The sequence below is a fragment of the Belonocnema kinseyi genome, chromosome 7 (genome assembly GCF_010883055.1).
Source record: "Belonocnema kinseyi isolate 2016_QV_RU_SX_M_011 chromosome 7, B_treatae_v1, whole genome shotgun sequence".
NCBI lineage: Eukaryota > Metazoa > Arthropoda > Insecta > Hymenoptera > Cynipidae > Belonocnema > Belonocnema kinseyi.
Genome location: NC_046663.1, coordinates 130,599,116 through 130,609,746, shown reverse-complemented (window position 1 = coordinate 130,609,746; position 10,631 = coordinate 130,599,116). Strand labels below are relative to the sequence as shown.

The 10,631-nt window shown below is 36.0% G+C and overlaps 1 protein-coding gene across 3 annotated transcripts in view; it reads left to right on the top strand.

Annotated features, from left to right (window-relative positions):
* The window catches only part of LOC117175909 (cell division cycle protein 20 homolog), a 135,391-nt gene that overhangs the window by 91,198 nt on the left and 33,562 nt on the right, over window positions 1–10,631 (top strand). For all 3 annotated transcript variants that reach the window (XM_033365751.1, XM_033365748.1, XM_033365750.1), the window contains one exon: window positions 9,029–9,171. In XM_033365751.1, the coding sequence (XP_033221642.1) occupies window positions 9,029–9,171 (143 nt within the window). The remainder of the gene's footprint in view (window positions 1–9,028; window positions 9,172–10,631) is intronic.

Below are 10,631 nucleotides of genomic sequence, written 5' to 3'. Positions count from 1 at the left end.
TGGTATCCCAGAGTCACCGTTCTAGACACCTCACCCAGGTGCCATTCAGCTTTCGGCACGGTTTTCACACCTCCGCTTAGGGGTTAATTCCTTCGGGACCACGCCTGGACAATTGTCCACGACTGCCTATTTATTTTTGTAACCATATTCAGCAGAAACCCTTATATATATTCGGTTTTGATTCCTCTAGAATCAATATAAAAAAAATATATATATATTAAATACCATGTGAATTTTGAAAGAAATAATTAAATGTTGGACAAAGTACATGTATTTTCAACCAAATAGTTCAGTTTCATACTTTGATTAACTAAATTCGAAAAAATCACGAAAATGAATTTCCTACCAAGTAGTGGAATTTTTAACTAAAAAAGCTAAATTTTCAACTAAATATAGAATAGTTAAAAACTTCATTTAGAAAAAATAGTGACATTTTCTACTAATGAAATGAATTTTTAATAATTTAGTTAAACTTTCATTCGAATAATTTAATTTAAAAATCAAATATGTACTATACATTCTCAATGCTAGGGCACGCGAATGTTGGTTCTTGCGCTTCGCGATCCGATTTTCAGAATTCTATATAGCGGATTCAATATGGCAGACTTAAAATTTCGAAATCTGTCTGGTTCACGATTCAGACATGCGACGCTAAGCATAACCAAGAGACAACGACGTGGACGTGGCAGAATTCTGTTTCCTTCGGGATATTTGATTAGAGTGAGTCCCCTTGTCTGTCACTGACGAAGCCCTGGGCTTCCATTTCCTCTTATCATCATCAATTAAAAATTTTTACTGTAGTTCGCAACACCACTTCGTAACTCTCCTTCTTTCGGTGTCAGTTTTTGGCCTTTTTTCTACTACCGTGTGCAACCAGGTCTCTCTCTCTTTAAGATATTCTAGCTTCTTCATCCATTCCTCCCCCTGACCATTTTCATTCAGAATCCATTTTATTCTCTCTTCTGTACTCTCCCCTTCCCCTTCATCGCCTGTAACCTATCTAACACATGCAACCATGTTTCCTGCTCATACCTACATACTCTACAAATATTTTCTTCTTCATTCATCCAATACCTGCATGCTCTTATACCCTCTCCCATTCTGAATCTCATTATTCTATTCCATTTGCTCTCCTTTTAAATCTTTTTCAGGTACTCTGGTTCCCCCTGCCCCTTAACCATTCTATACCAGCTGTTGTTCCTTGAATCTGCGATTTTCCCCCGTCTTTCCTCACCTTGCCTTGCCTTCAACTCTTCCTCTATCTCCTCCCACTCTGTACCCCTCTCATTTATACCACATGCACGCCTCGTTTCATATCTTTCCTCCTCCCATTTTGAAAGCCCCATGTTACCCCTCCTCTCCTTATCCATGACCTTGCGAGCAGACGCGTGTAGAATTCTGCTTCCCTCATCCCTTCTTAGTTTCTCTTCGAAGTTCCAGGCTTTTTTCACTTGCCTCATCACCATTTTTTCTCGTCCTATTTCTTCCCTCAGCATATAACCTGAGAAACTCCAGCTCTCTCTCAAACTCCATTTCAAAAATCTCTCATGTAAACTGTCTATTCCCTTGTGTTCTTTCCATCCCCAGATTTCCATACCATAGCGTAACACTGACCATACAAATACATCAAACATTCACACTCTCATCTTTCAGTCATTCTTGAAACTTCTTTTTCCTATACACCATACTTGTCACATTACTTTACTCGCGCATATCAACCTCTTTCTGACCTGTAGCTCGCTTCCCCTCTCGTATCGAACCAAAATCCTAAGTAGCAAAACTCATCAGCCAACTCTACCATCACGCATTCGTACTCTAATCTACCCCTTTTATTTCTGAAACACATCATCTTGGTCTTGTTCACATAAATTGTTAAACCCTTTTCCCTCACATATTCTTTGGACACTCAACAAATTCATACCTCTTTCATCATCCGCTAGTAGCACTACGTCACCTGCAAATGCTAGTGAGTACAGTTTGCCCGTTCCTAATGTTGTCCCCCTTTTCCCTTTCATCTCAAATTTCTCCTCTAAATCTCTCATAAGAATACTACATAGAAGTGGACTCAACGGACGCCCTTGCCTGAGCCCCCTTCCTGTCCAGAATTCTTCACCTTTCGTATCTCCGATCTTCACACTTATCTTAGTATCTACAAATATTTCTTGAGCACGAGTTGAGCACGTAGACGTTATCTATGGTTCCCATTCCTTTTCTAAAACCCGTTTGGTTGTGGGGTAAACTTGCCTTCTCTTCTATCTGTCTTTCTAACCTGCTTCTAAGCACTTCCGCATAAATTTTATACCCCATGGACATGAGTGTGATACCTCTATATTTCTCCACCTTTTTGGCTTCTCCTTTCTTAATCAACGGTACTACCAGCTCTGACTTTCACTCCTCCGGCCACCTTGTTTCAAATCCTCCACATGTCTTACGTCACCCCAAATTCTCCATATTTTAGTGCTTCATTTTCCAAGCTACCTTCCCCTATAGCCTTGTTTCTTTTCAAACTTGCAGTCGTCTCATTCACCTCATCCCTACTAATCTAGTTTTCAATTTCCTCCTCCCCATCGCCCACTTTTCTTCCTTCTTCCTTTACCCTGTATTCCACTCCTCCTAGCATACCCTTCAAGTGCTTTGTCCCATCTTTCATTTCTATTGCTTCATTTATACCCTTCTTTCCTCCTCTTTCCCTATTAATCACTTTCCATTCCCTCCCTTCTTTTACCGCCGTATCTACTTCTGCCATATACCTTTCTTTCTCCTTCTGTCTTTTCTCCTTTATCATTCTTTCGTGCTCCCTCTTTCTTCTGTTGAGTTCTCCGTTTTCCATTTCCCCTTTCCTCCATTTCCTTACAATCTCCTTTAGCTTTACTTTCTCTGCATTCATAGTCCCACCAGCCTCTCCTAAACTCCTCTTCTTTTTCTCTCGGCCTCACCTCTTCCCTTACTTTATCAATCGCTCCTCTAAGTTTTTCTATCAGTGTGCCAACTCCTTCCTCTTCCGAACCCCCTATGTCCTCGTTTTCTATTTTTTCTCTAAATTCTCTTAACTTTCCCTACCCCAACATGCCCATTTTCACTTCATTTTCTCTCTTTTCTTTCTTTTTCCCCCTATTGCTATTTGAGCTACCACGTCGCATTGTCGCGATTACCGGAAAGTGTTCTGCGGGAATGTAATCTATTACGGTGTCCCCTATACCCGCGTACGTATATTCACCTTCTTTATCTCCTCTTGCATTTCCGTCACAAATGAACCAGCCCGCCTCTCCCAGTATGTCCAATAGCCTCCTACCCTTCCGATTCGTTTCCTTTTGTTTCCATTTTTTATAAACACCGGTTCTCTATCCCATACTTCTCCCCCTTGTTTCCCGGTCCATGCATTCAAATTCCCTCCTGTTAGGACTAGCCTCTCCTCTTTCTCTGTGGATTTCCTAATTGTTCTCCACCCTCCCTTTTCTCCTCTTCTTCTGTACATGCATACTACATCCACAATAACTTTTCCTAATTTTATTCTTCTAACCATTGTTGCATCCTTTTCTTCTATATACTCTCTCTTTTCTTCCTCTGCCACCAGTTCAATTCTTACCCCTGACACCATACCACCCATTCCTCTCCCTTTCACGTGCTCCTTTCATACTGCTTGCATCTTCCACTCATATGCTTTCGGTAATATTCCTTTCAAACATTTCCACTCTTTTTCATCCACCCACGTCTCCCTCATCATTATCACATCTCATTTCTGCCCTTCTCCCCAAAATTCTTTATCCTGGTTTTTAGTCCTGACACGTTCCAGAATGCTACTTGCACGTCGCTCTTTTTGTGCTTATCTCCTTTATTCCTTTCATTCAGATTCTCTTGCCGTTTGAAACCCCCCCCCCCCCCCCCCCCCCCCCCCCCGCGCGACTCTTGCAATCCCCCTTCCATGCTCTTTGTCCCCTTCATTCGCTATCCGTTTCCTACCCTCCCTCAGTTCTTCTACTTCTTCGTCTCAAATCCATATCTTTCCGTTAACCCATATCCTATCTCTGCCAATTCTTACCCTATTACCTTTACAACTCTCAGTCCATACCTTTCGCTCGATTAGCCACTTTCTTCTCCTTTCCCGTCACGTTAGATCTTCTTCGATTCTTTCATTTCTTCCTTTCAACAACTTCTTTTTCTCCATAGCTTCATATTTGTCCTGCTCAGTCCCCAAGTTCACTAAAAACATACATTCTCTGCTCTCTCTATTCCCTCCTAGTCTTCTTATCCCTTCTACTCTGACTTTCGCGTCGATGTCTCTCATCACCTTCCTAATCTCTCCTCTGCCTTTCGACTGTCCACTTTCCATTTATTCCACACCTTTTCTTTCTCTCCTGTCAATAATTGATCCCATTCTTCCCACTTTTGTTTCACTTTTCTTACCTCGTCTTTTACATCTTCCCCTTGTTCCTTCATATCAGTCAGTTTTCCGCATGTGTCATCTAATCTTCGTGAAGTCTCCTCATTAAATCCTTTTATCAGGGCTTCTAACTTTACAAACATATTCCCTTCATCCCTATTTCTCTCCGGCGTTCTTTTTTTTCTTAACCTTTTGTAAGTCATTGCCTCTCTCCGCCTCTTCGCCCACCTGCTCTCTTTTCCTTTTATCATCTCCCGTTTCTTCCCCTTCGCTATTTATGCTCTCGCTGCTAATCGCGCTTACCGACTGTTGCCACATATGCAACAAATCTCGCGAACCCGCGGTTCCCAATTTCGATCCAAGCCTTTCTAAATTAGTGGGCCTCCCGTGCCTATGCCCCCGTCCTCGTCTTGATTCTGCCGTTGGCACGGGATGCAAAGGCGTAGTGAACGTTTCATTTGCACTTCCCTCACTGCTTGCCTCATCTACTCTTCTACCTTCTCTCTCTTTGCTGTAGCTATCCCTATTTGTTTCACTCTTCTCACTTAACTCGATCTGCCTCCTTCCGAAATCACGTTGTGGACTGCGCATAACTGACATGACTCTACCCTGTTAACTGACCTTTAGCCTTACCTCCCCTTCTCCAAAAACTCTCCGTCCTACACTGATTTCTTTTTGACAATTTATGTCTATTTAACTCCTTATCCCTTCTCACCCTTCGAACCCCTACTTACTGCCAAGAAACCCAGTATATCACTCAAGCGAACCTAACCACAAAATCAACTTTCGTCAACTTTTGTATTTTCCGTTTAAATTTTCACTTTCCATTAATCCCTTCATTCACACTTGCACTTTCATCCCAGCATCCTTACTCACCATACCCTCACCGTACTCACTCAACTTTTCACTTCTCCTCAGCAAAAAATGTTCGCACTCGAAAAACACCGTGTATCCTCTATCGGTACTGGAAACGGAAGCATCGCATAGTTTCCAAAATTTTATGTCCGCCATATTGGGTCCGACATTTTTAATTCCAAAAATTCGATGTCAAATGCATAATTAGCGACTTCGAAAACCTCCGAGTACAGAGTTGTGAGAAAATCTTAGATTTTTCAGAATTTCATGTTCGCCCTACTGGATCTGCCATATTCGACCCTCCATTGTCCGCAGGGTATGTCTATTTGAGATCGGTGACACAAGTTTTTTTTAGCATATCAGCTATTCCGATAAGCGTTGATTATAGTTAGGTTCGATTCCCAATATTCTTTCGGCTCGAAAAAAATATGATAAAAAAATTTCCGATTTTTTGGTACTTTTCTACAAATTTGGCACCATATTGGATTTTGCACTGGACAAAACTCAATTTTGAACATTGATTCTTGAAGAGCATACCAAAACATATAAGGAAACAAAAAACAATTTTTCAACTAAACAAAACACTTCAATCTTCAACGAAAAAATAAAGAAATTTTCACTTAGAAAAGTTAAATTTTCAACCAAAAATGGTACAGTTAAATTTATAGATAAAAAATTTTTTTCAACTGTAAAACAATAAAATTTTTGAGCAAAATAGTTGAATTGTCAATGAAACCATTATTTTGTAGTAAAAATAGATAAATTTTAATTTCAATTAATGGATGAATTTGTATTTTTAATTCAAAAAATAAATTCTAAACAAACAAAAAAACAACTGGATTTAAAACAGAATAATTTAATTTTTAAACAAAGAAGTGAATTCACAAACGAAAAGAATAATATTTAACTAAAAAGATAAATTTTTTACTAAAAATGGAATTATTACAGTTTCAGTGAAAAAAATAAAAAAGCTAAGCTTTCATCAAATATTTACATTTTAACCAAATCTATTAATTTTCAAATGAACAGTTTTCTAAAAAATATAAAATTTCTACAAAATTTATTTTCAAAAACAAAAAACAAAGAACAACAAATTTTCCATAAAATATGTGAATTTTCAACCAGGAATGCCATAGTAACATTTCCAGTAAAAAACATAATTAAAAAAAATCGAATTTCCAAAAAAATACATGAATTTCTATCCAGATAGTTGAATTTGTCAACTAAAAAAGAGAATTTTTTAAGCATGGAATAGATTAATTTTCAGCTCTAAAAATAATTTAAAGAGAGAAACGTATTTTAGGAAAATATTAAAATTTTTATCCAAAATATCAATTTTCAAACACGAAGAAAAATCTTATACCAAAAAGACAAATTTTCAACTAAAAAATGCACTTTTTAACTGAAAATTGTAGTTAATACTTAAGTTTTTATTTAAAAAAATTAAGTATTGACAAAAGAAAAAAAAATGCAACAAAAAATGTAAACCAAAACTGTTTTGTTGAAAATTAATTTGGTTCTTGTTAAAAATTCTGTTAAAACTTATTTTTTTTCTGTTAATAATGCTTGTAATTGTATTTAAAACACAATTTTTATTTTCACAAAGGGCTTAACCGATTAAAGCAGATATAGAAAAACTTAATTTTGATCACTTAACATGATATTCGATTGGAGTCAATTTTTAGTCACGATTAAAATTTAAATTATGAAAATACGTTAGTTATCATTAGGCACGTAAAAAGTATTAAACCGAAAAAAACACTAATTTGATAAAAGGATGTTTAAACTTATGTAAAATCACAATTATTATCACACGCGGCAAGCGCGACTCTTTTTATACGAAAAATACGCGGCCATTTGACGATAACTAATGCAGTAACAATTACCGGTGTATCTACCTTATTTCGGGTTCCAATCGTGTACAAAATTACGAATTTGGCCAACGTTTTGTGAAAATTGCATTTCACTTCTCCAAAAAACATCTTTTGTAGTTGAAAATTCAACTATGTGGTTGAAAATTCATGTAACTTGTTGAGTATTAGTTTTTTTTAAAGAATATTATTCTTTATGTTTTTAAACTCATTTCTTTGTTTGAAAATGCAACTATTTTGTTGTATATATATATTTTTTAATTTATTTTTTTAACTAAAAATGTAACTGTTCTACTTTTTGATAAAAATGTATCGTTTCTAATTGAAAATCCAATAATCATATTTTTTACTGAAAATTAACAATTTAATTTTTGATTGAAACCTTATATTTTTTAGTTGAAAATTTATCAATTTTATTGAAAATTGCTCTCGTATTTGCTTGAAAATTCGTTTTTTTGTTGTTTTCTTTCTATAAAAATTTAACTTTTTCAACTGAAAACTTAAGTATAAACTATAATTTTCAGGTAAAAAATGTATTTTTTTTTTACTAGGCAATTCGTCTTTTTGGTAGAAAATTGTTCTTCTTCTTTGAAAAATTAATATTTTTGATAAAAGTTTATAATGTTTTTGCTACAAATTCAAAGTCGGATCAGCTAGATCGACATTCGTTAATTGGGACGAGCGCGGGTTTAAACTCGTGCATCGTCGGATAGTACATGGAGATATGCTCTTGGGGCGATAGGACCGTGAAAGGAGCTCCCACTCCTGCAATGTTTAGTTTTCGGGGGTAATGCTTGAAAACGCACGCAGACCTACTACGCGCACGCGCACCTCGAATTCAAGGCAGCACACACTCGCGCGTGTCTGAATCTCAAGGCCGCGACCTTTTCAAACTGTGCATGTACCGAACAGTGCGGGTCTATTTAAAATTCGAAAGTAAAAACTTGTAATATTACATTAATAATAAGTACTATACGGTAGTGAGACATTGACCTATCATGAAAAATATTAGAGTAAAATTAACGCGATTGACATGAAATTCCTGCGCATAATATGCGGGAAGAGTCTGATGGACAAAGTGAGTAACGAGATCATTCTCAAAGATTGTGGTGTAGAAGAAACACTAGTTGACACATGGGAAAGGAATCGGTTAGGATAGTTCGAACATGTTGAGAGAATGCCAGATGAATGACTAGCGAAACAAATGTATCAAGGTAAAGTAAATGGTAGCGTACCCAGAGGCAAACCGCGGAAAGAATGGCTAGAATGTGTGAATGAGACCCTAGTTAGATGGGACATAAAAGCCCACAGAAATAAGAGAGGTTGCATAAAAAAACAGTTGATTAAAAGAGTGTCAGTAGAGTGAAAGACGCCTGAAAAAAGAGCTTGGATACTAAGGGACCCAAGTGGGGAACCTCACATGACGACTTTGTGAGGCTCTTCACTTTCTGTGATTGCTAGAGAGATTGATCAGCAACATAGGACGGAGCAGTGTTGCGAAACGAACGTGTTTTTTAAGTAAATAACACGATAATTTTAGATCAATCTAAGAATTCTATAATCCTATGATAATAATAATATTGAAAGAAATGAGCTATTTCTTAACTTCAATTTAATTTATTTCGTAAAAGTGAAAATTTGCTTCAAATATTTATCTATATCATTATTTCTTTTATTCATTGATTTCAAATAGATCCGCGCTTTTCGGTATACGCACAGTTGTCCTACTTTTGGAGTGCGAGTGTACTTACAACTATGTACAGCCGTATGAAATTTCTGGAAAATCTCTGTGTACTCAAACATTCAGAGGATATTAGTACTGAACCTCTGTATATTTGAAAAATAAAAACCATTCATTATTATGTTTTAAAATATATTTTCTACATACATATTAATTTTATTTTATTTTTGTTTGTTTCAGTACCAGTTCCAATTTAAGTTTAAACACTTCTCGAAAATTGGTAAATGCTTCAATTGCCAATTCTAGTATTGGAAAAACACCAACTAAACGGTCCGAACTCCGTTCCAAGAAAACGCCATCAAAAGGAATAAAAAAGTCACCTAGTATGTCATGGTTTAGTGTTTAAAGTGTTTAGCAGCACGTTAACTTTTTCTTTTATATGTAAGAGCGACATAAAATCGACAACTAAATTAGATTTAATGAATGATTTATGCATGATTTTTAAATCGAAGGCAAACTCTAGCAATCAAAGTAGTAATCGTATTGTAGTTAATAATTTAAGAATAAATTTGGAAAATGGATTTTGCGAGTTCTGAAAATATTTAAAAGGGGAATGGATCGAAGAGATAGTGAAGGAAATCCTTTTTTGTTATTTACAAAAAATGAACACACTCCAAGTTCCATAAGAAGTCGCCTGTCTGATTATAAAAGGTGACATAGTTGAGCAGGGAATGCAGTGATTTTATATTTTCTTTCTAAAAAAAAACCGGTTTTTCACAAACGTTTTAATGTCGGATTCTAACAAAGCTGCAAATATTAAGTGTACTTTTATAGAATCTTGTGCTAAATTCCGGCTTCAAAGTTCTATCTTTTTTTTTTTTTACTTTTTGATAGTTTTTTTGGCAAAGCCCGTATTTGATAATTAGTCGTTACAATTTATCGGTGATGGAAGAACAGATTTAGATTAGACGTGTGCATTTTGTCGGATCAAATATAGTATTTTCGATTCAACGTGCGTGCATTTTTGGATTTATTTATTCGTTTATTTTGTAATACTTGAAATGAAGAAATCTTCAGCTTTACAGTTTGAACTTTTGAATTTCAAGTTGAAATTAAATACCTTGGAAATTATAATTTAAAAATTTTATTTAACTTCATTACAAACCTAATATAAGGATATGAATGGTAAGACCAAATACTAACAAGTTCGACTTTCTAGGCGACTGATTGAAAAACAAAATTTTTCGAATTTTTAATATTTATATTATATTAAGAAGTTTAAAAATAATATTATAATTTATGATAATAAATTATTTTAAAATTGTTTGTAGGTTTCCAAACAAATGTAATCAAAAGCAAAATTCCATGTGTAAATACAGTCTGTCAAGTTAAAGCGTGGGTGGCTTTACTCGCAGTCGGTAAGGTGTATCGACATGATTTTGGTGTCAAAATATTAAGAAGAGCTCCCTCTTTCATGCTTTTTGATTTAACATTCAGTTTGCTTTCAATTCTCATCTTGTTACCACGTTACAAAAAATGAGTTCCGTATATGTAGGTGCAATCTCCCAAACCCATGTTTCGAGAAACAACCCCAGAGATGCACTTTTATCGGATGTTTTACAGTCCGCTGCACTAATCTTGAGGTTGAATGTGTCCAGACATGTGATGACGTCACGTAACCACAAACAGAAGCCTCGTCGGTGAATATTACCTCGTCCCAATCTCGATCAACATTTTCCTTTGCCCACGCAAGTCGCTTTTCGATGTGCTTTTCACCAAGCAATGGTTTTTTCATTGTAGGGCGAAACTTTACGTCATTTGCACGAAGATGAGTTCTTATAGT